The sequence below is a fragment of the Gracilinanus agilis genome, chromosome 3 (assembly GCF_016433145.1).
Source record: "Gracilinanus agilis isolate LMUSP501 chromosome 3, AgileGrace, whole genome shotgun sequence".
Classification (NCBI taxonomy): Eukaryota; Metazoa; Chordata; class Mammalia; order Didelphimorphia; family Didelphidae; genus Gracilinanus; species Gracilinanus agilis.
In genome coordinates this window covers 188,599,922-188,626,282 of record NC_058132.1, presented here as the reverse complement: position 1 = coordinate 188,626,282, position 26,361 = coordinate 188,599,922, and the positions used below count along the sequence as shown (strand labels likewise).

The window sequence follows — 26,361 nt, the reverse complement described above, 5'->3', positions numbered from 1 at the left end:
TTCTTAAGAATCAATAATATGCAAATTAGAAAGAGTCATGAACTCTAGGAATGAAATCTATTTCATCATTGCACTTTTTTTAACCTTTAGCTGAAACTGTAGTTTATTTTTTATTTTTATTTTTTTGCAATTTATTTTTTCATTTTAAATTTAATTAATTAATTTAGAATATTTTTTCACAGTTACATGATTCATGTTCTTTCCCTCTCCTCCTTCCTCCCCCCTCCCGGAGCCTACGAACAATTCCACTGAGTTTTATATGTATCATTGTTCAAAACCCATTTCCATATTATTAATCTTTGCAATAGAGTGATCATTTAAAGTCAACATCCCCGATCATATCCCCATTGAACCATGTGATCAATCATATGTTTTTCTTTTGTGTGAAATTATAGCTTAGAATGAACCAGAAAATCAAGTCAACAAGCATTAAAAAAAATCCTTACCTTCTGTCTTAGAATTGATATCCATTGCAAGGCAGAAGAGTGGTGAGGGATAGGCATTTGGGGTTAAGTGACTTGTCCAGGGTCACAAAACTAGGAACTATTTCAGCTCAATTTTGAACCTAGGACCTCCTCTTTCTAGGCCTGGAAGGAAGCCAAAAAGAAGCCACTGCTTTTTTGCCTTGGAACCAAAACTTATATCAATTTAAGACAGAAAATAAAGGTTAAAATAAAATAAAATTACTAGAGTTGGAAGATAACAGTGTCATCTGGAAATAATAGTAACAAGTTTGGATCACTGGAATGCAGAAGAGGGAGTAAGGTAGAAAGTAATGTAGAAAGAGACTGGAAAAGTAGGGAGTCAAGTTATAAAGGACTTTGAAAATAAAAAAAAGAATTTTATATTGGATCATGAAGCTAGTAGGAAACACTAGAGTTTATTGAATGAGGATTAGAGCTACATTTTAAGATCAAAGAAACTCACAGGATCCTAGGGATTGCTTTTCGCAGTTCAAATGATTTCTTAGTGAATGTGAAAGATAAGGCTAGGAAATATACCTTAAGTTGGTTTGGAAGGAATGATGAAATCAAGTAACTTAAAAAAAATTAAAGTGTTTTCAAAATATTAGATTAATGTTCTTATGTAATAATGATAACTATCTTTCCCATATGTATAGAAAATAAACTATAATGCAATCAGGATTGCCCCACTTCTACTCTTCACTCAAATTCTTTGATTCTAGAAGACTCTTGATCTGTATACAGGATGAAACTGACTTATCCTACCAGTCTGAGGCCATATTCTGCCATTGATATTTCTCTTCAGTGAAAATTCTTTTTGAAAACCATGACAGGATCTGCCCCCTGGGCAATCTCACATTACTTAATGCCAGCAACCCTCTGAGAAGAAAAGGCTTTGTTAAGACTTACCGGTGTTCTTCCAGTCTAGAGGTTAAACAACCATTATGCTCTAGGCTGAAATGCAAGTTCCTTATGGCCCTGGCCCAAATGCATTCTGTGGAAGATAAACTATTTGCAACCCCTGGGTGCTTTGGTGAGTCAGTTGATCTCTTCTCTCTTTGTCCTCAGTTGCCTCTCAGTTCACAGCATCTGTATCTCTCTCTTCCATTATCGATGAAGTCATTATGAATTGAAGCCAAAAAGTATCCTATACCTCTTCATCTAAATGCTACATTTGTGACTGGCCATGCAATCAGAGTTCAAGACAGTTAATGGCTGTAAAAGATTCCCTTGTTGTGCTCAGAAGGACAAAATCTTGTTTTTACTGATGGAATTTTGTGAAATTTTAGTGAGGAACAACTATTCACCCACTTGCCTTTCTCCCTTATTTAGCACTGACAGTTCAAAATCTATTATTTAATGTGAAAGAATGGATTTAAATAGGTTACTAAAAACTTTAGAAGTAGATTTGCATTTTTTTAGCATTGGAAATCAGACCATCCTCTTGTTTATGTGGGAAAGAGGATCCAGTGGAAACTTTAGTTTTAAGAATGGGACAGAAGTAATGCTAAACCCATCTTCTCCCTATTACCAGGTGTTGGGAGTGCTTTTGCTTAAGAGGTCAGTCTGGTCTGAACCAATTTCTTCTTCTAAAATAAAATTCAACTTTTGACTGGTTATAGATTTGACATATCCTCTCAATGGCATTCCAGGTTGGACTCTCCTTTTAATCTTTAGGACTAAACTTAGCCTGGACTCCTAACTCAGGCTGAGCAGTTTGCTTGGTCAAATGGCCTGAAGTATGTTAGTCTTAGATTTCTGTTTCTCTGAGTATTAAAGGGCTAATTGACTCCCATGCCTGGATTGCTGACCATCCTTACTTTCAACTTTTAGAACTGTTAGCTGGCCCTAGGTCTTGGCATAAATACCATCTCCATAAAAGGCCTTTCCTAATTCTTTCTTCCAATTGTTGGTCTCCCTCCCACCCCATCTAGTATATTTATTTTGTATTTTTGTATTTATTATTTATATGTTCGAATATATAATTTAGCATATACTTTGTATCTACTTATCTGTGAATATGTTATATCTCCTCAGTAAAACATACATTTCTGAAGGCAGGACTAATTCATTTTTTTTTTTAAATAAACCCTTACCTTCCGTCTTGAAGTCAATAGTGCGTAGTGGCTCTAAGGCTGAAGAATGGTAAGGGCTGGGCAATGGGGGTTAAGTGACTTGCCCAGGGTCACACAGCTAAGAAGTGTCTGAAGCTAGATTTGAACCTAGGACTTCCCATCTCTAGGTCTGGCTCTCAATCCACTAGTAGTCACCCAGCTGCCCCCCTAATTCACTTTTTAAGAACTATATTTTTATCTCATTAAATATTTCTCAATTAAATGTAAAAATTTTTTCTTAATCATTAAAAAACTTTTTTGAGTTTTAAATTCTCTATCTCCCTCTTATTCCTCCCCTAGCCCTTGAGAAGGCAAGTAATTTGGTATTGATAATACAGGTGAAGTCCTGTGAAACATATTAGCCATGTTGCAAAAGAAAACATAAATGAAATAAAACAATAAAAATAAAGTTAAAAATGCTCAATCTGAATTCAAATTCATCAGTTCTTTTAGTTATTATCAGTTAAATAGCATTTTTCATCATAAGGCCTTTAAAATTGTCTTGGATTGTTGCCTTGATCAGAATAGCTAAGACTTTCAACTGTTGATCATTGTTACAATATTGTTTCTGTGTACAATGTTCTTAGTTCAGCTTACTTCACTTTGTAACAGTTCCTATAAGTCTTCCCAAGCTTTTTTGAAGTCATCTTGTTTGTCATTTCTTATGTTGTTATTGTTCAGTCATTTTCAGTTGTGTCTGACTCTCTGTGACCCCAGTGTTCTGGTTTTGCTCACTTCACTTTGCATGAATTCACATGTCTTCCCAGGTTTTTCTGAAGTCATCCTGCTCATCATTTCTTACTAGATGATAGTGTTTCATCACAATAATAACAACTTGTTCAGCTATTCTTCAATTGATGTACATCTCAAATTCCAACTCTTTGTCACTACAAAAAATGCTGCTATAATGTACAAATAAGCCTTTTCTTCTTTTTTCTTTCCTAATGGTGGTATTGCTGGATCAAAGGGTATGGAGTTTCACAGTCTTTTGAATGGAGCTGCAAATTGTTCTTTATAATGATTGGACTAGTTCTCTACCATAGTGCATTAGTGTCCCAGTTTTTCCACATCCCATGCAGCATTTGGCATTTTCCTTTTCTGTAATGTTAGCCCATCTGATAGGTATGAGGTAGTATCTCAGAAGTGTTTCAATTTGCATTTCTCTAACCAGTAGTGATTTAGAATGTTTCAGGTGACTATTGATAAATTTAATTCCTTCTTCTGAAAAGTGCATGTTCATAATCTGATCATTTATCAACAGGGGAATAAAACTTATTTTTTACAAATTTGCATCTTTTTCTTATATATTTGAGAAATGAGGTCTTTATCAGACAAACATGTCAGAAACTTTAATTTCATGTAATCAGGATTACCCATTGCTATTCTCTCTATCTCTTGTTTGATAATAAATTCTTCCTTTATCCATAGCTCTGACAGGTACAATTTCCCATACTCCCCTAATTATTAGATATCATACTTTATGCATAATTCATTTTTCTTATCTGGGTATATGGTGTGAGATGTTAGTCTGTGCCTAGCTTTTATAAGTTCCATTAAGCACTTTTTTTTAACCCTTACCTTCTGTCTTGGAACCAATTCTGTTTATTAGTTTCAAGGCATAAGAGTGGTAAGGGCTAGGCAATGGGGGTTAAATGACTTGCCCAGCATCACATAGCTAGGAAGTATCTGAGATAAGATTTGAACCTAGGACCTCCTGTGTCTAGGCCTGGCTCTCAGTCCTCTGAGCCACCTTGTTGCCCCCTGTGCCTATCTTTTGCCAAACTGTTTTTTAAAATTTTCCTAGCAATTTTTGTCAAATTTTGAAATATGACCCCCAAAGCTTGGATCTTCAGGTTTATCAAACACTAGGTTACTGTGATCATTTGCTACGCAAATTGTGTACCTAATCTATTTCACTCATCAACTACTTATTTCTTATTCAGGATCAGATTGTTTTGATGATTACCATTTTGTAATACAGTTTGAGATCTGGTTCAGCTACGCCATCTTCCTTCACATTCTTTTTTTTTTTTATTAATTCTCTTCTAGCTGAATTTTCATTTAAATTTTTTTCCAGTTCTATAATTTGTGTGTAGTTTGATTAGTATGTCATCAAATAAGTATATTAGCAGGTAGAATTGTTATTTTTATTGTATTGGCTCAGCCTACTCATGAACAATTAATATTTCTATGATTGCTTAGGCCTGTCTTTATTTGTATGAGAAGTGTTTTATAATTGTGTTCATATATATAATCCATGGATTTATCTTCACAGGTAGACTCCCAAGTATTTTATATTATCTATAATTATTTAAAATGGAATTTCTCGTTCTATTTCTTCCTGCTGGGTTTTATTGGTAGCATATAGAAATGCTGATCATTTCTGTGGGCTTATTTTGTATTTTACAATTTTGCCTCAGATACTTTCTAACTGTGTGATCCTCAGCAAGTCACTCAACCTTGTTTGCCTTACTTTCTTCATCTATAAAATTAGCTGGAGAAGGAAATGGCAAACTACTCCAGTATCTTTGCCAAGAAAATCCCAAATGAAGTCACGAATAGTTGTAAAAGATTGAACAATAACAACATATACATGTATATGCACACATTTTATTTTTATAACAGTATGTGTATGTTGTGTGTGTTTATATGGATGTTGGTAGTGGAGGGGAAGTTGAAGGGGAAGGAGACAGATTGCTGACAGTAGCCTTGAATGAAAGGATTTGAACAGGCAGAGATTGGCAGGGAAACTGTGGTTTGGGAGTACAGATTTTAGGAAAAAGAGATGGTATGAGCATAGATTGTAAGGAATATGGAAAGAGCAATGTGAGTTCAAGAAGGCGTAAGTATCCCCATTTATTTTTTTATTTTCAAAAATCTGTTCTAACCTACTAACAGCTTTAAAACTGAGGGGCAAGGGCTTGGCTAATGGTGTTGTTGTGGGATAGCTTGACATTAATCTCTAGTTCACAAGGGTGCTCTCTCAAAGAATTACCAGGCTCTAATGAATATCTTTAAAAATAGAAAAATCTATTGAGTTGAATGGCTGAAGTGCCTTCTAGAAGGCAGGTGTAGGTAAAAGTCTACCTCCCCAAAGAGATGGGGTCCAGGATTTTTATACCTGAAAGAAACAGAGACTATTTGACCAGAAATGGTGAGGGGGAGGTGATATATAAAGGTATGAGGTGCCTTGGTCTCTGGGAGAAGTCCTTGCTCACAAAGGAGAGTGAACTGTTTATCTTAGGAAATGAATTGATGTCTGAGATGCAAAGGGAAGGGAAGACACAAATCCATGCCTATCTGGAAGCTAGGGGAAATGCTAAGGAAATGTATCTCTCAGAGACTCCTTTTATCATTCAGTTCCTTCAGCTGCTTTAAGGTTCAGCTTTTTTTAGCCAACACTACAGGGTTGCAAGAATAGAAAATTTCTTCACAAACTTTGACCTGGGATTCCCCTGGAGACTTGGGGTATCCGGGGAGCCCTCTATCCCCATATCAGGATTAAGTGATCTTGCCCAGAGTCACATAGCTAAGCAGTATCGGAAGCCAGATATGAATCCAGGTCCCTTGTGTTCTATCCACTGTGCCACCTAACTGCCTCTAGTAGTCCAGTTTAGCAGGAGCGCAGGGTACATGAAAGGGAAATATGTGAAATAAAGCTGAAAAGCAAAATCGAAGAGTTCTGGACTTTAAATAAAGATGACTTGTCTTTTAAGTTCTATTAATAGTTGCATGACCGTGATCAAATCATATAATCTGAGTTTCATTTTCCTCATCTACAAAAGGGGGACAATCATAGCAGTAGTATTCATAGTGATTCTCATAGATCGCTGAGAAAATCAAATGAGATAATGAATGTATATAGCATGTTGACTATATGCATTTAGGTGCTTTGTAAATTTGAACCTTCTATATAAATGCTGAGTATTACTTTTAGGAATTCTACAAGATAGTTTTGATCTAAATTCTATCATATTTTTTAAAAATTGCAATGTGTCCCAGGATAACCATTAAAAATGAACAGGCAAAGTGTTTTAGAGATGTAGAGAGGGGGCAAAAAGCAGACTTCTGAGAAAAAAAAAAAGAATTGGTAGCCCAAGAACAGTTAGCTATTACCTAAGATCTGTATTTGTGAGTTTCGGTGTGCACACTTCGAATTATTAGACTTTTTTGTGCTTAAAGTTGATTGTTAGTTTTTTTAGCTGTTAGCCCATTGCAGATTAATATTATTTTACTTTTTCCTTTTCAGGAACATCTTGAAAACAATTGCCCTAGGTCAAATGCTGTCCTTGTGTATCTGTGGGACAGCTATTACCAGCCAGTATTTGGCAGACAAGTACAAAGTGAATGCTCCTATGCTTCAAAGTTTTATCAACTATTGTTTACTGTTTTTTATTTACACAACAATGTTGGCATTTCGACCAGGTATGTAAAACCAGCCCTGTCTTTTTTTTTTTTTTAAACCCTTAACTTCTGTATATTGGCTCCTAGTTGGAAGAGTGGTAAGGGTGGGCAATGGGGGTCAAGTGACTTGCCCAGGGTCACATAGTTGGGAAGTGTCTAAGGCCTGATTTGAACCTAGGACCTCCCTTCTCTAGGCCTGACTCTCAATCCACTGAGCTACCCAGCTGCCCCAGCTCTGTCTTTTTGATACTAATGTCCTTAACTAAGTCACTGCTGCTCCTCTCTCCTTGCTCTATCAAATGCTTTTAGTGGTTCCCCATTGCCTAAGGTCTAAACTCCTTTAACCATCATTCTATATAATCTAGCCCCAGTTAATTTTTCAGTCATAACTGTTACTACTCACACTGAGATCATAGGCTTCAGTCAAGCTATTCTTTTCTCCCTTTCTTGACCATGTCTTGCGAACATGGAGAAAGAAATTGTCTCGTATAGTGACGTTAGAGAAGGTTCATGGGAAATTTGGCATTTGATCTGCATATTGTATGATAGGTAGTATTTCAAATGATATTCAGAGGTGAGAGGGAAGATAATTTTAGGGCGAATGGCAATAGCATGAACAAAAGTCCAAAGTTGGGAATAGCATGTAGTCTAGTTTGGCTGGGGATGTATGAAAGAGAAAAAAAGGCTAGAAAGGCAGGCTGGGATAAATAGTGGAAGAGGACCTTAAATGTAATGCTAAGGAATTTTTTCAGATAATGAGAAGCCATTAAAATTTTTGATTTGGGCAATAATATGAATTAAATATGCTCTTCAAAGATAACCAAATTATATAGGATAAGTTTCAGGGAAAAGATACTAGAAACATGAAGAGAAAAGTAGGTGGCTATTTCAGTAGTACTAGTTAAAGGTTATGAGGTTCAGGGTTTGAACTAGGGCAGCATTTCTTAACTTTTTTTATATCATTGACCCCTTTGTCAATCTGGTGATGGCTAATGACCCTTTCTTCCAGAATGAAGCTTTTAAATGCATAAAATAAAATACTTGGGATTCCAAAGGAAACCAATGATGTTAAAATACAGTTATCAAAATGTTATCAAAACAAGTTTCATGAACCCCATCACGTCATAGAGGTATAGAGAGAAGTTAGGGAGCTGTTGCAGTGGTCTAGCTGAGAGTTAAGGTCTTAATAAGGACTTGAACTAGAGTGAAAATGGAAAGGAGAGACATTCAAGAGCCACAACAGAAGAAGAAATTTATAATAGTTTCTTATTTGACTGTATTTGCTAAAGAGGCAACATTTAATTTATAATCAATGTATATTTCCCAAATCTTTCTCTGACAAGGCAATGAGAACCTTTTGCACATCCTGAAAGAAAAATGGTGGAAGTATATCTTCTTGGGCCTGGCTGATGTGGAGGCTAATTATATGATTGTCAAAGCTTACCAGTTCACTACCCTCACGAGTGTCCAGGTAAGATGAATCTTCTTTTCTATTTTGATTTTACTACTTTGAGTGAATCATTAGATTTGGTGTCAGTGACCAGACTGGGTTCGAACCTGCTCACTGGGGGAAAAACCCCCAAAGCCCTTATATAGGTGAATCCTGGCAGTTTTTCAAGGAGCATATGTTATCTATCATGAGTAATGTTTCCAGGAATTAGTGAAAACCTGCTCAAGCTAATCAGTGACAAAACTGTTAACACTAGAACTCGTCACTACACTTACAACCCAAACAGTCATAAACGTTAGACTAGTGAGGGATGCTGTGATGATGAGAACAGCTGTTTTACTGAGTGCTCAAATATAGCATATAGAAAGCAAAAAGGTTCTATAGATCCTACATTACTGGATGGATAGAGAGTTTGGAAATAAAGGAAACATACTTAAGAACAAGAATGCGAGAACCTGGATGGAAGAAGATAGTCTGAGTTTCTTGTATTCAAAGATGAATCCTTCATTATGAGCCAAAAAAGCTTCTGTGGACTATCCTGGAAAGTTACCCACCATTTACAACATTGCTTCGGTGGGCAAATGCATTTCAGGTTTCAAACAACTAATTTAGAAATGACATTTTGGAAAAGGACCCATTTTGGAATGTGGATGCTTCCTGAAGTACCTGAGGTATCCACATAGTGAGATTTTATGACTAAATGTACTATAGAATAAGGCAGACAATGAACACTTTGGTCAAATGAGATTTGTATAGTGGGCAGTTAAGTAGCACAGTGGACAGAGCACTGGGCATGGAATCAGGAAGACTCATCTTTATGAGTTCAAATCTGGCCTGAGACATTTATTAGTTTTGTGGCCTTGGGCAAGTCACTTAACCTGGTTTGCCTCAATTTCATAATCTGTAAAATAACAAACACACCAGTATCTATACCAAGAGAACCCCAAATGGGGTCATAAAGAGTCAGACATGACTGAAATGACTGAATAACCATTTGTACAGTATTTAGGTCAGTGCCTAGCACATAGTAGGCACTTAATAAATACTTATTCCCTTCTATCTTACCCTCAGGAGAAGTCATCAAAGGGAAGGTTTTCAATATAGACTGAAGTGACTAGGAAAAGCCAGTTTAAGAAAACAAACAGAGGTAGAGCTGGATTACATAACAACAATAATTGTACTTAACATTTATGTGTTGCTTTAAGATTTACATTGTAGACAGTTCCAAAGGACATATGAGAAAGAATGCTATCCACATTGGGAGAAAGAACTGTGGGAGTAGAAATGCAGAAGAAAAACAAATGTCTTATCATTTGTTTATATGGATATATGATTGAGGGTTTTGGTTTTCAAAGATTGCTCTATTATAAAAATGAATAATATGGAAATAGGTATAAGTAACATTTGTATAACCCAGTGAAAGTGCTTATTGGATCTGGGAGGGGAGAGAGAAGAGAAGAAGAAAAGAAAATGAATCATGTAAACATGGAAAAATATTTTTAAAATAAAAAAAGAAAAGAAAAGAAAGATTTACATTGTATTTTACATATATTATCTCATTTGATCTTCAGAGCAGCCCTGTGAGGTTGGGGCCATTTTCTAGGTTAGGAAATTGAGGCTGAGAGAGCTTAAATGGCTTGTCCAGGGCTACATAAGTAGTAAGAGTTGGAAAAAAAGTTTTGAACTCAGGTCTTCCTTACCCCAAGTCCATCAGTATGGAAACAACATGGAAAAAAATTGGAATTAAGAATAAGCATAACCTGTTAGAGAATAGTGAAGAGACTGTTCTTTCTAGAATCATAGAATCACATTGTTGGAAGGGGCTTCAGAGTTTATCTTTGTCATGAATTATCTTTGTCATTAACCTACAATGTATCTTCTAGGTCAGTAATGGAAAAGTATTGGCATGTGTGCTAGCCTGGGTGGGGGTGAGGGAAGCTTCTTCATTCCCCCTCTTCTCAGTGCCCCAGGACATTTTTTGCATGTTTCGCCCCTCTGTCCAAGTGATCACTTCCTCCCTCCTCTCTCTGGGGTAATGTGGGGGACTCACAGGCAGCTTGAAGTTGCAGTTTGGGCATGTGAACTCAAAAATATTCACCAATACTGTTCTAGGTGGTAATTCAGCCTCTATTTGAAGATCTATATGTATATCTATATATGTATATATATATATATTTTTTTTTTTTTACTACTAGAGTGCTCTCCTTGGATATCTGGTTTAATCTATACTTGAAAGAAGTCCCTGTTAGAACACAGCCAATAAGTGATCATGAAGCCTTTGCTTGAAATCTCCAATGAAGAGAACCTCAATACTGTCCCGGGCAGCCCCTTTCATTTTTCACAGTTTTTATTTATAGAAAGTTTTTTCCTGAAAATAAGTCAAAACTAGTCTTCCCAATAATTTTAACAATGATTCTGAAAAACATTGAGGTCCAAATTCTCTTCCTCCCTTCCATCCCTATCCCCTCCTTGAGAAGACAAGCAATTTGATATCAAATTATACATGCCAGTTTTTCTCATTTTTGAAAAGAGTTATTATGTTGCTTATGAAGTCTTCTATTCTCCAGGCTAAACATCTCTGGTTCTTTTAACCAGCCTCTCAAAGCCATGGTTTAGAGTCATCTCACTAGTATAGTTGTTAAGTTTAGTTGTCCTCCTCTGGATATCTTTGAGTTTATCAATATCCCTTCTAAAACAAGATGTTTAAAACTAAAAACAAACAACAAAAGCTCCACACCTGATCTAGGGAAGCCTGGAACCATCATTATTCTGGAACTTCTATCTAAGTCTCTGTTGCTAAGAGTTTTCTTGTTTCATTCATGTTTTTTAAATGGGAAAAGACAAGACAAATAGGTCGGAAAATATTTTCAATCTATTCCAAACAGTAACTCCGTCACCACCAGTTTCTGTAACTTGCTGATTTTGTTGGTAGCCTAGTGTATAGCAATTCTCAAAAATGTGGGTGGAATGAATACCTTCTGAAGTTCCCTGAGACCTTTTCAGAGAGTTCCTGAGGTCAAGACTATTTTCAGAATACTAAGGTGTTTTAATTTTGAATATAGTAAATATAGATAGATATAGCCCATATAAAGAAAAGGTTTTTTGAGGGAGATCCTCAATAATTTTTAAGGGTATAAAGATACCTGAGACCAAAAAGCTTGAGAACTTTTGTTCTAGTTCGAACATGTCTGAAGGTCAGATATAAACTAAAGAGTATCCAGAGGAGGACAACCAGAATGTTGAAAGGCCTTGAGTCTGTATCATATGAGGGAGGATTAGTTGAAGAAATTGGGAATGGTCATATTGGAGAAAAGAAGGCTAAAGGAAGATGTGATCATATTTAAAGGGCTGTCATATGGTGGAGAGATTAGACTGTCCTATTTGGTCCCAGGGATTTGAATATAGGGCAATAGGTAGAAATTATAAAGAGGAAGAGATAGGTTTGAGGTCAGGTAAAACTCCATTAGAATTACTCCAGAGTAGTATGGGCCACATTGGGCAGTACTGGGTTTCTCCTCACTAGAAATCTTCGATCAAGTAGCTGAATTGGATATGATATAACAAGGACTTCTTTCAACTATGAATTACACTTGAAGCTGTACTCCTCCGCCATGTGCTGCAGCCATACCCCAATAAAAAAGTCTTGGGAGATGAGCTAGACCAGATTGAGGGTAACTGACAGATCTCAAACCCATTGGTGAGTTAAGGGGTGTCTATCCCAAGCATGTGAAGACTTCCCCCAACAGACTGGGCAGATGACAACAATTTGTTCCATTGGCTGTAGAGGTGACTGAAGGAGGCACTGTGGGGTGCTTAGAATTTGGTCAGATGTTGAAGATGCCAAGGACATCCTCTGCATCCCAGGCTCTCACCAGCCACCCTGACTTTTGTCTTGCCATTGGATTTGAATGACTCCTGAAGAGAGAGTGAGGCCGAGGACTTTTTGTATAACTGCCTCACTTAAATCCAAATCATGCACTAGTCCCCATGATGTCACTGGCCTTTTTTGAAAATGAAGGGCAGGCAACTATATGACACAATGTGCAGAGGGCTAGGGCTAGAGATGGGAGGTCCTAGGTTCAAATCTGACCTCCTATGCTTCCTTTTTTTAAAAAGTTTATTTATTTAAGTAATCAATTTAGAATATTTTCCTATAGTTACATGAATCTTGCTCTTTCTCTCCCCTCCTTCCACTCCCTTCCTGTAGCCAACAGGTAATTCCACTGGGTTTTACATGTGTCATCCTTATATGCTTCCTAACTGTGTGTCCCTGTGCAAGTCATTTAACTTCCATTGCCTAACCCTTACTGCTTTTCCTCCTTGGAATTGATACTTGGTATAAATTCTAAGATGGAAGGTGTAGGTTTAAAAAAAAAGAAAAAAGAAAATGAAGGCCAGAAGCAGCTAGGTGGTTCAGTAGATAGAGAGCTAGTCTTAGAGACAGGAGGTCCTGGGTTCAAATCTAGATTCATACTTCCTGGCCGTGTGACCCTGGGTAAGTCACTTAACCTTGTTAGCCTAGTTCTTGTCCTTCTGTCTTAGAGCTATTACTAATACAGAAAGTAAGGATTAAAAAAAGAAAGAAAAGAATAAGCATGGAGTGGAGAATGGCAAAGCAAATTGTGGAACATGAATATAAAGTAATATTATTATGCTATAAGAAATGATGAGCCCAATGAATATAGAGGAACACAAAAAGCCTTATAGGAACTGATTTCAAGTGAAATAAGCAGACACAAGAAAACAATGTACACAATGACTCTTTATACAATAGTAGAAATGGAATGAACAACCACCACAAAAAAATCTAAAATGAATATCACAAATTATGAATAACAATCTTGACCCCAAAGAATAAATATGAGAAGACATCTTTCCCAACTCCTTTGAAGAATTTAGGGGACCATGGGTATGTATATAATATATTTTTTTCTATTTAATGATTAGTTTTGCTGAATTTCTTCTCGTTTTCTTTTTTAAACAAATTCTTCATTATAAAGGGCAACTCTTTGGGAAGGAAGTCAGAGATTGACACAAAGGGAAATCTGAGCAAGATAAAAACAAAAAAAATCAATAAAATCCATTTGAAAAGAATGAGCTCAGGTGATTTTTGTTTGTAGGATTTCATCCAGGGCTTAAATCAGAATGGAGAGACATAAAGAATCTCAATAAAAAACCAAGAAGTATTTATTGAGTTCAGTAATGTCTAGGGTTGCTTAGGATACAAAGAGTTTGGTATTTATTGGACTATTAATTCTATAAGGGCAGGGATAATACTTTAGGGAAATGTAAAGATTAAAATTCCTTGGAAACTGCATATTAATTAATTATTTTTAAGAGCCTTACCTTCTATCTTTGAATCGATACTGTGTATTGGTTCCAAGGCAGAAGAGTGGTAAGGACTAGGCAATGGGGGTTAAGTGACTTGCCCAAGGTCACACAGTTAGGAAGTATCTGAGGCCAGTTTTGAACACAGGACCTTCTGTCTCTAGGCCTGGCTCTCAATCCACTGAGCCACCTAGCTGCCCCCTTGTATATTAATTTATAATTATTTATCAGTAAAAGTTAAAGAGAAAAAGAGAAGGATCATCAGGCCTAACTTAAAAAAACTTCTTCGGGGCAGCTGGGTGGCTCAGTAGATTGAGAGCCAGGCCTAGAGACAGAAGGTCCTGGGTTCAAATCTGACCTCAGATACTTCCTAACTGTGTGACCCTGGGCAAGTCACTTAACCCCCATTGCCTAGCCTTACCACTCTTCCATCTTAGAACCAACACACAGTATTGACTCCAAGATGGAAGATAAGGGTTAAAAAAAAAAAAAAAGAAAACAAAAAACTTCTTTCAAGCTTCCTTTGTTCCAGCTCCCAGCCGAGGCTCAAGTGGAGCATTAAGTGTCCCAGAGAAGGGAACAAATCTTCTGTCCAGCCAGAAAGAGAGTCCTATGCAAAACAGACTGTGCTACTGCTCTGTATCTTTTCTTATAAGGCCAATGACATCACTCCTTCTGCATCTCTGATTGGCCAGCCTTAACTTCATCCAGGTCTAGAGTCCTGACTTCCAGACACATCACCTGGTAAATGGGGACTTTCACCAGCCCCTTCTAGAAGTTAGAACTCCAGGTACCTCTATGAGGCACTTTAGTCACATAGCTGGCTGGTGTCCTGACTCAATACACAGGCACGGGTGAAGGGTTACAATTTATATTAATTTCACACAGAAATTGCATCTCATTTAGGGACTAGCATGGTGCTCTATACATTGGAGGTTCAGACTGAATTGTTGAATACAGAAGAAATATAAGGTATAGCCCCTGCCCTTATGGTGCTTAGAATGAACTGATTTTAGTACTTTTTCTTAGTACAATTGGAGAATAGAGTGGAGAAAGGCAACCATCAGTTGGATAGAAGGAAGAAAGGAAATTGCCAAAGCCTGAACATTTTGCCTTCATCATTAACAATTTTTCTAGGAACATCATTAGTATGCCAGAGTTTTAGTATTTGCAGACAGAAGAATATAAGCCTAGATTGACATACAACTAAATATAAAGGTAAATTTATTTATGTGAATTTCTAAGCCCCAAGAATGAAAATAAAAGTAAACATGTGGGTCTTGCAAGTCAACTCTAGGCTACTTTATAAATGTTTTAATTGCTAAGCTATATAGTTCCTGAAAACCTCAACCTTTCTGATGGGTTTGGTTGCTAAGTTGGTTGGAGACAGATGGATGTGGATCAAAACAAAGCATACATTGGTGTATTTAGGGTTTTATTTTGGGGGTTTGGTTTTGTATGTGTGTGCTCTTACAACAGTGATAAATATGGAAGTATATTTTGCATGATGTGTATGGCCCAGATTAAAAAAAATAAAAGTACTGTGTTGGAGACAGTGAAGGAGATGACTCCCTTCTGTATCAGCTAAAGGATTATTATATGACTGAATATTATTCTCATTGGAATTGGCTCAAAGAAGGAAGAGCATACACACTCAGATGGGTATAGAAATCTATCTTACCCTATAGGAAAGTAACAGGGAAGGGGGAGAAGACGAAGAGGTGCTAGAGAAGAATTGGCAAATTGGGGGAGGCAGTGGTCAGAAGCTAAACACTTTTCAGTTGGACAGAATGTAAGGAGAGAGAAAAGGACAAATAAATGGGGAAAAATAGGATTGAGAGTAATTCACAGTAATCATAATGGTGAAAATTTTTTTTTACAAATCTCACTAATAAAAGACTCATTTCTCAAATACGTAGAGAAATCAGTCAACTGTTTGTGAATATAAGTCATTCCCTGATTGATAAATGGTTAAAGATATGAACAAGCAGTTCTCAAAGTAATTAAAACTTTCTATAGTCTTGCAAAAAATACTCTTAATTCACTATTAATTAGAGAAATGCAAATTAAGACAACTCTAAGGTGTCACCCCATATCTATGAGATTGATTGGCTATTGTGACAGAAAAGGAAAAATGACAAACTTGAGGGCATATAGGAAAATCGAGACAATAAGGCACTGTTGGAGGAGTTGTGAACTGATTCAACCATTCTCAGAGCAATTTGGACCTATGCCCAAAGGGCTCTAAAATAGTACATACCCTTTGACCCAGCAATACAAGAAGATTTGTTTCCTGAAGAGATTTTTTAAAAGGAGAGAAGGACTTACATACACACACACACACACACGTATATATACATATACAAAAATAATTAAAGCAGTTCTTTTGGTTTTGGTTTGGGCAAAGAATTGAAAAATGAGGGGATAGACAACAATTGGGAAATGGTTGAATTAGTATCTAATCATAATGGAATACTATTGTGCTATAAGAAATGATGAACAGGAAGAGTTCAGAAAAATCTAGAAAGAATTACATGAGCTGAAGCAGAATGAAGTAAGCAGAACCAGGCAAACATTGTACACAGTGAGAGCGATACTGTGAACATGATAAACAACTGTGAATATTTTAGCTATTCTTAGCAATAAAATGATCCAAAATAATCCCAAAAAAGTCAAGATAAAAAATGCCACCTGCTTCCAAAGAAAGAACTGGTAGAGTTTGAATCCAGACCAAAGCAATTTTTTTTCACTTTCTTTCTTAATTTTTTTTGAGTTTACTTCCACAAAAAGATTAGTATGGAAAAATGTTATGTGTGATTGCACATGTAAAATCAGTATCGGATTGCTTACCATCTCAGCTTGGTGAGGGGAGAAGAAGAGAACAGGAGAGAATTTGAGACCCAAAATTCTTTTTAAATGTTGGAAATTCTTTTTACGTGTAATTGGGGAAAAAATAAAATAAAAAAATTTAACAGCTGTGTATAATAGGCACTATTATTATTCTCATTTTACAGTTAAAAAAACTGGCAAACAGAGGTCAAGTGACTTGACCAAGATCACATAGACAGTAAATGGCATGTGAAATGCTTGGTAAGGATTTTCTCATTTGATTCTAACAACAACTCTGGGAGATAGATTTTAATCCCTATTTTATAATTGAGAAACCTTAGGCAAACAATAGTTTAATGACTTGCTCAGGTTCACACAGCTAGTAAATACTTGAGGTCGGATTTGAATCCAACTCTTCCTGCCTCCAGGCCTAGAGTGCATTACCTAGCTGCTTCTCATCAGCTCTATAAAGGTCATATCTAGAAATAGTTATGTTTTAAAAACAAAAGGCACCAACAAAACTTCAAGAAGAAAACCCTAACAAGCTATAGAAATGTGAGTTGTTCTTATCATTTTCCTGCCACAGTGTCAGTATAGAATGGGAGAGAGTCAATGGGACCATTAGATTTTGTGGATTCTGTTGGTAGGGTAAGCATATGGATCGATGTTGGCCATCTTTGCATCAGAAACATTTCATGACTTTCCCACCACTAATCCAGGCTAGTTTAATAAACAGATTGTTCCTCTCCATGTAAACAGCTTTTGGACTGCTTTGGAATTCCTGTTTTGATGGCCCTTTCATGGTTTGTTCTTCATGCAAGATACAGAGTGATCCATTTTGTTGCTGTGGCCATCTGTCTTTTGGGAGTAGGAACAATGGTTGGTGCTGACATACTAGCTGGGAGAGATAACAATTCAGGTAAAAATCTTCTTTCTCAGTTCAAGGCATATCATACAGACAGTTTTGGGGACATTTTAACTTACAACAATAATAATCAAAGCACACTAAGGTACCAGAAAGATTTCTTGAGTAATTGCTTAAAATTGGGTTTTTAGGTTTATTTTCTCTTAATTTGTACTGTAAACCTGTTTTCTGAAGAGGATGAGAGAAATACATAATTTCCTTAACTTAATAATAAAGAAATATGGTCAATACGGTGGCATTGTGAAAAAAGCCTAGATAAATTCAAATCAAGAGATCTGAAGTCCAGTGATGGCAGTGGCCCTCTGAGGTCTTGGAAAGGTCTCTTCATTCCTCTGTGCCTCAGCTTTTTCATATGTATAATGTTAATGCAGAGAGGTAGGATTAAATATATTTCTAGTTTCTCCTAGTTTTATAACTTACTGGTTCTTCAAATTCTAAATGCTTAGATGTCCATGGCATTACATTTCTTCCTCACCAAGTATATCCTGCTTTGGGAAAGAATAATCTTCATTGGAGTTCCTTTTACTTGTTTGTATTAATCCTCTTCTTCTTGAAGCTCCAAAATTTGAATTAATTTCCTGAATTTCTGTGGTGGACCCTGAATTTGCTATGAATTTTTTTAACTTTGAAAAGCAATATATATTTATTGAGTGATCTCACTTTATCAGTGATTCCCAAAGTGGGTGCTACCACCCCCTGGTGGGTGCTGCAGTGATCCAGGGGGTGCGGTGATGGCCACAGGTGCATTTTTCTTTCCTATTAATTGCTATTAAAATTTAAAAAAATTAATTTCCAGGGGGCTAGGCAATATTTTTTTCTGGAAAGGGGGCGGTAGGCCAAAAAAGTTTGGGAACTATTGCTTTAGATAAAAAACTGCCCATTGTCTCAGAATTCAGGTGAAAAGTGAAACTGAGACAGGGTATGCATTTTACTTCTGCAAAACACCTTGTACCATCACCTTGAGGTTAAAACTGAGAAAACTACTGAGACCATACTTTCCCTTTTCTGTGATTTTTGAAACTGATGTGATCCAGCTATTGTTTGGTGATGTCATAGCATCATTTTTCAAAAACCTGATCCTTCTACATCTTGTAGGTCGAGCATCATCTTCCTGGTGACTAAAGAAAGTCTGATGCAGAAAGAAATGTGAAAAAAAAATCTTAGTCAGATATCTCCTCAGATAGCATCATCCTTCAAGCTTCAGCCTTACATTCCATAAATTTTAAACCTTTGAAAACTTGAGATATCCCTTCCAAAGTGTCTAACGGTTTTCAGAGCATTGGTGGACAGGCAGCATGGCATAACAGATAGAAAATCAATTGCCTAAGAGTTAAGAAAGCCTGGGTTTAAGGCCTGCCTCTGGTACTTAGTGATTATGTGACCCTAAGTAAGTAATTTAACTTCTTAGTAGCCCAGGAAATACTCTAAGACTCTAAATTTCAGAGAGGGTACCTTACAGAGGCAATTGCTGGCATAAGGAACTGCTATCTGGGAGTTATGCCAATAAAGTCACTAGACTACTCCTTATCCCTGTTCATGGCCATGAGTAACAAGCATTTAGCCCATCCCTTTTCCCCTTCCTGCACCACTCTCCCATTCTATCCCAGATTATCCAAGGGAGATGGAAATATTGTTAGTGAGGTCCTTTTATTGTGGATTAATTTTTTCCCCCTTCTCATACAGGAAGTGATGTGTTGATTGGTGATGTCTTAGTTCTACTTGGAGCTTCTCTCTATGCCATTTCTAATGTCTGTGAGGAGTACATTGTGAAAAAGCTGACCCGAGTAGAGTTTCTAGGAATGGTGGGCTTGTTTGGGACATTTATCAGCGGTCTCCAGCTGTAAGGTTCTATTGTTTTCCTTTATACTACTACTAAGTGACATTTATTAATTTGAAACCATTAAGAAAATTAATTACTCTGGTTTGTAATCCTATATTGCTTTTAGAAAATAATTTTACTTTTGGTCTCAAAAATTTTCAAAATCTGTCTTAGTAGACTAATTGATTAATCATTAGCAAACACTCAAAATTTATAGACAATACCAATTAATTATTAAATAAATTAAATATCGGATAAATCTTTAGCTCAAACTTCAAATTTAAGAAATTTATAGCTAAATGGTATAACAGAGAGAGTCAGGATTGCTTTGGAGTCAGGAAGACTCGAGTTCAAAACCTATCTCAGATACTTTCTAGTTGTGTGACCCTGGACAAGTCCCTTAAGTTTTCTCAGTCATGGTTTCCTCATCTGTAAAATGGGAATAATAATAGTATCTATCTCATAGGGTCATTTTGAGGACTAAGTGTGATAATTATATGTAAAGTGCTCTGTGAACCTGAAAGTACCGAATATTTTTGTTGTTGTTTAGTTCTTGTCAGTCCTGGCTGGCTCTTCATGACCCCATTTGGGATTTTCTTAGCAAAGATACTCAAGTGGTTTTCCATTTCCTTCTTTAGCTTGTTTTACAGATGAGAAACTGAAGCAAATAGGGTTAAGTGACTTGCCCAGAGTCATACAGCTAGTCTGTTTCTGAGGTCAGATTTGAACTCAAGAAAATGTGTCTTTCTGACTCCAGGCCAAATACTCTATCCACTGTGCCTCCTAGCTGCCCACATAAATATTAGCTATTATGATTAATAATAATTATTGTATAACAAAAATTACCAGTATTGTACTATACATCTTAACAAAATGAGAGCAAACAAGCCAAAAAAATATAACTTGTTCCATATCCCTTTTTGAATCTCTCTGAAACTCTACTTTGATTTTTCTTTTTTGTTTCTAGTTACAACTCATGTTCACACTGTTTGAATTTTGTTGAGTTACTTGGTATCATTGCCTATGTTTTTCTCTTATGGGGATTTTGAAAAATAGCAATACTTTCCTTCATTTATTGAAATGTATAGGGTCTTTAGGACTCCTACCTCTAATTCTATAAAGTTGTATCTAATGGAGCATTGCTTTTAGTAATCATTCCTAGAACTTCAGCATTTCAGGCTTTAAAAGAAAAGTTAAAGTGTGGTTTTTCTGCAATAGAATTAGATTTGCTACTGTAAAACAAAGGAGAGTGAGAATATGTGCTTTAGGAACCCATTTTAATTTCCTCTGCTATCTTTATTATATCTAATTATTATAGAGACTTAAGAAATACCTTGTTAATAGGAGTAAAATACATGAAATATATGTATTTCCCATAAGATGATAATCCCTTACCTAAAGTATATTCAAAGTAAGTGTCAAAAGTGATCTATGTAACTCTAACTTTTTATTTTTCTAATTTTTATTCAGGATACTTGTAGAATATCAGGATATTGTTAAAATTCAGTGGAACTGGAAAATTGGTATGTTTATGAATGATAGTTCCTTTCTATTATTATCTTTCATTTTTCTCATTGGGATTTGTTTCCAACTCTAGTCTCTGTCCTGAAATGTAGGTCTGAAACACTAATTTGCATATTGGATTTTCCAAAGGGATGTTCTGTAGGTATCTTAAATGGAACTTGTACAAAACATCTGTCTGTCTGTCATGTGCCTCACCTGGCTTCTGCTGCTGGCTTCCATATGTCCTTTTCTTTATAAATAAATACTAATAAAAATTTAGGTTTTAACATCTTGGGAGGGAAAAAACAAAAGACATTTACTCTAATTCCATTTCTCTTCAGAACTTTCTTATTTCTTTTGAGTGTATCACCATTTTATCAGACATGTGGGCTCACCTCATTATTGTCTAAGATTTCTCTTTGTTAAGTTACTCCACATATCCAAATCAGTCAGCCAACCCAATGTATATTTTATGATTATGTGTCAATTATTGTCTGAGTGTTGGTGATATAAAGAAAAGCAAAAACACTGTCTCTTACCCCAAAGAACATGCATTTTATTGGGGGAGACAACATGCAAATAACTCTATGTACATACAAGATATATAATCATATAAAACAAACCAGACAGCCGAAGTGGGAGGATGGATGCACACTCTCATCTCTTTTTTTACATAGATCTTGACACATGACTCACCTTCCAAGAATGTCAGTGGTTCCCTGTTATTTCTAGAATAAAATACAAACTCCTGTTTGTCATTAAAAAAAAATATATATATATGTATATATACCTTCCATTTGTGATTATATAGATATAATCACAAATGGAAGGTAATCTCAAGATGAAGGGACTAGTACTGGGAGAAGGAAAACTGGTGGGGTGGGAAAACCAAGTCTTCCAGAAGATGAGATTTAAGCTGAGCCTTAAAAGAAGGCAGGGAAGCTAGAAATTGAAGGTGAGGAGGGAGATCATTCCAGGCATAAAGGATAAGTGGTACAAATGTACAGAGTCAGGGAATGGAGAGTCATGTGTGAGGAGCAGCAAGGAGGCCAGCATGGTTGGGTCACAGAGTATGTGGAGGGGAGTCAAGTATAAGAAGATGGAAAGGTAGGAAGGGACCAAGTTATAAATGGCTCTAAATGCCAAGAAGAAAAGTTTATATCTGATCCTGGAAATAATAGGGAGACACTGAAATTTGTTGAATTTGTGTTATGTTGAGTTTGGGGGCAAGCAACTTGGTATTTGGTGCCCAGTACTTGGCACATGATATTGCTCATTGATCAATTGATTAAACATATTCAGAAATTAAAACTGCATTTGAAATCTTTTTACCAGGCTTTATACAATCTTGGGGTGTTCAATAGAACTGTGCCATCGTAATAATTCTCAGGTTTCCTTGAACCATTGCCGATCAACACCCATAGAAGCCAATTCCTCATTTTTTTTTAATCGGATGGGATGTTCTAGCTTTATTTAAGGTCAGACAAGATTAGCTTTAGTCACATTCAGCCCCATTTATGTCAGGGTAGTGGTAGATTTACCAAGATCTTTGTAAAGTCTTTATTCCACTTACTCTTTCTTGTCTTTGGTAAGTATAAACATAAGAAATCTGATTGTGTTTAATCACAAAAAATTTAATGTTTCTTCTTCTCCCTCCATATCCTTGGGCATTAATATAAATGATCATACCCTGAGAAAATTCCAAAGAAAATTTAAGTTAAGATTCAAAGTTTATATCACTGTCAGATAGATAGAGAAAAAGCTTAGAATTTTTAGGGTGAGAACTTCAAAGAAATGTACCTGTAGAATCCATATAATTTAGTTTTTAAAAAAGGAATTCTTACAGGAAGTCATATGACATATGTCATTGATTAAGACTAGTGTGGTTCACTGTTCCTCAATTATCTCCTGCTCTGTCACAGTTTGCAGACCTCATTAGCAGCATACAGTAGAGATAAGGGACCTTGAATTGATCCAACCCCTTTGAAATCCTAGAAATCCTTGATTCAGAGCCAAATGATAAAAATGGAGCCAATCAGAAACCAAAAAAAGAGGTCATTACAGTTTATAATGATCACAACAGTCTGCATAGAATAGTTGATAATTATCCTGAGTCAGGAAGATATGGGTTCTAATATAGCCTCAGGCACTTATTAGCTATGTGACTTTGGGCAAGCTTAAGCTTTACCTGTCTTTTTCCTCATATGTAAAATGGGGCTAATGATTGGAGGGAGATAAGTGGCTCAGGGGATAAAAGGCTGGATCTGGCATCCAGAAGACCTGAGGCCTATTGTGAGGTCCTGAGCACCAGCTCAAGCCTGAGGTGGGGCTCAACAGTGTATACCTGGCCTTGCAAACCAATAGTAGTCCCTAAGGGAGACTAAATCCGGAGCAATCATCTCACAGGCCAGCATGCCACCTTGTAAGAATTGAAACTTGCAGTCACCCAGAAATAGATCTGAGAATAGCAGTGAGAGAAGACAGAAGTTTTAAGAGAGTGAACCCTCTCTCCTGGGAAAAGAAAACCCCAAGAACAGTATGGCCTATAAGATCATGATACACCAGCAACAACCTTAAAAATCATTGTGAGGATCAAATGCAATAAAGTGTGTTGCAAACCTTAAAATGCTATAAAACACTAGATATTATTAGCTGTTAGTACAGTTAGGGATTTGTCCACATCAACAAAAATTAGAGAGATTTGAAGGAGAGAATTGGCCTTTGGGGAGGCATTTTCCCAGACAAAAGACAAGGGGAGTGAGGGGAGGAGGGAGCAAAGGAGAGGCAGAGAGAGAAAGAGAGGCAGAGGGATAAAGACAGAGAGAAACAGAGAATATAAAAATATAAGAGAGAGAATATGGTGCTAGTTGATCTGGGTTATATATGCATGGAGAAAGAAAGTTAGCCCAGGAAGGCAGGCTTGGAACTAGGTTGCAAAGGCATTTCAGTGACAAAGAGAGAAGTTGCTTTTAACAACTCAGTGATTTTTTCCCCCCCTGAGGCAGCTGATTTTTTTCCCTTGGCATAAGATGATGTTTCAGATTCTGTTACCTTTTTATCCGATTCAATGTAAACTGTTCCATCCCCAGGAAATGATAAGAGAATACAGTTTGTCCAATTTAGTCATAGAATTTTAGAATCTTTGCCTGGGAAGGGTCCTCCCTCGCCCTCTCTTTCAGTCCTTTTTCTAGAATCTGGATGTCCCTAAACCATCACCAACAAATAGCATTTGTAATTAGGCATATCTCAAGTTTGTAGGAATATCTCAAGTTTGGAGACCCATTCAGGAATATTCATCAGCACTTTTGAAAAAGAATATACCAGACATTTGAGAAGCATTTACTTTCTGGTAATGAGAATGTTAAGTGACCTCTGACTTTCCAGGAAAATAATTAGAAAGTCTTGCTATGCCAGACTTGAAAAGGCAGAGGAAGGCAGCATATTTCTTTCTGGAATCTTTCTGGAGCTGGGGAGAATAAGCAACTCCTTGCCAAAATCTGAGCTAACTGGTCTAGAAGGTATGTTAGATATAGTCCATTCCAATCCCCTCATTTGACAACTTTCCAGAATATGTTTCTTTATTTTTTCTTTCTTGGAAAGCTTGGTTTCTCTCACTTTACTGACTGGATATTACTGGGGAAGAATGTTGAAGAACGTTATCAAAGTATGTGTACCTTGAACATGACCTTCATTTACCAGACTTCTCCCCACCCTGTCTCACATAACACTGCCTTCACATTAGTTACTGATTTTATATTTCTTAGTCCAGTTTTTGTGTATGTGCTATATTTCCCATTAGACTATGACCTGTGGCTTATCTAATATTTTAAAATTTATCCAGCCCAGTGCTGTGTATGTAGACCACACCTAACAAGTAGTTGCCATGTTTGCCAAATAGAATTATTTCCCGCCTATGATGTCATGTGTGATTTTTGTTTTGCAGCCCTGCTATTTGCGGCTTTTGCCCTCTGTATGTTCTGTCTGTATAGCTTCATGCCAATGGTCATTAAAGCCACAAGTGCTACCTCAGTCAACTTGGGCATCCTGACTGCTGATCTCTACAGTCTTTTCTTTGGACTCTTTCTTTTTGGATATAAGGTAAGCAACTAGGTGGTGGTGTGGACAGTGTTGGACCTGGAATCAGGAAGACTCATCTTCCCGAGTTCAAATTTGACCTTAGACACTTACTAACAGTGTGACCCCAGGCAAAGCACTTAAATGTTGGCCTGGTTCCTCATCTATAAAATGAGCTGGAGAAGGAAGTGGCAAACTACTCCAATATCTTTGCCAAGAAAACCCCAAATGGGGTCATGTAGAGTAGAACACCACTAAAAGCAACTGAACTACAATAAGCAAATAGACCTGGTATGTTTGGATCAATACTTGGCATGTGTCCCGAAAAGTTTATTTCTTGGCATAAAGGTAGAGTAAGGGTGTTTTGTTTTTTTCCTTTGTGAAGAATTCAGGCTTGAAAAAAAATCTTATCACCTAAAAGGAAAAAGCCTTCATAATGACCCTTGGCAGGTCAGGAGTTGCCCCTCTTTGCTCCCCTTGATGGAATTTTCTAATTAGAAAATGGCACAGAATTTGAAAGTACTCCAGTGAAGCACTTTCCAATTAATGAAGCATAGCTAATTTACTCAGCAGAGGGGGCCATGGCCCAGGGTAATGACTTTTGGAGAGGCTGAATTTGTGTAAACCAGAATGGAGTCAAAATACTAAGTACTACTCATGATAAAATAGTTGGGTCTGTATAAGTCTAAGATCCTATTATTCTCTCTTTTTCCTATTAACCTTTCATGCCCTCTGCTCACAAACCAAATCATGGGAAATATAGGATGGGAAAATAGAGAAAGAGACAGATTTCTGTTTGTATGCACTGAAAGCAGTTTGAATAATTCCATTTCTGATGTTCATTTTCCTATTAAAATAATAGAATTTTTGATCAGTGAGGAGTTGTAGATATTGTCTAGTACACTTTCCTCATTTTTGAGAAAACAAAACAAAAGTAAAAGTGACTTGCCTAAGGTCATATGTCTGAGTTAGGACCATAACCCAAGTCTTCTGATTCATAGTTATATTATTTTTCTATTATATCAGGTAATAAACATGAGAGTTACACACTCATCATATTAAAGTATCAAACCTGAGAGGGGAAAGTCCCCCAAGATATGACTTTCTTGCCTTTGCCAAGTTGGTTGACTAGAGTCCAGTGATGGGCAAACTACAGCTGCACGGGCCAGATGGGGCCCTCTGAAATGTTCTATCCCCATTAATCCTAATCTGACGAATACAATAAGTAGGATACAATACAATGAAACTTCAAAAGAGTTGCGTTAGAAACAGACTGAGAGAGGAGCATTTCCTTTCCTTTGGCCCCCTCTTTAAAAAGTTTTCCCATCACTGGGCTAGACTGTAAACTCCTTAGGAACTGGCGGCTTCTTCTTCTTCTTCTTCTTTTTCCTCCTCCTCCTCCTCCTGCTCCTCCTCCTCCTCCTCCTGCTCCTCCTCCTGCTCCTCCTCCT

General features: G+C 36.7%; 1 protein-coding gene across 1 annotated transcript in view; it reads left to right on the top strand.

Annotated features, from left to right (window-relative positions):
- The window catches only part of SLC35F2 (solute carrier family 35 member F2), a 71,756-nt gene that overhangs the window by 35,228 nt on the left and 10,167 nt on the right, over positions 1-26,361 (top strand). The window contains exons 2-7 of the mRNA XM_044666293.1: positions 6,828-7,003; positions 8,326-8,453; positions 17,349-17,508; positions 19,198-19,354; positions 20,804-20,856; positions 24,780-24,934. Of these exons, the coding sequence (XP_044522228.1) occupies positions 6,828-7,003; positions 8,326-8,453; positions 17,349-17,508; positions 19,198-19,354; positions 20,804-20,856; positions 24,780-24,934 (829 nt within the window). The remainder of the gene's footprint in view (positions 1-6,827; positions 7,004-8,325; positions 8,454-17,348; positions 17,509-19,197; positions 19,355-20,803; positions 20,857-24,779; positions 24,935-26,361) is intronic.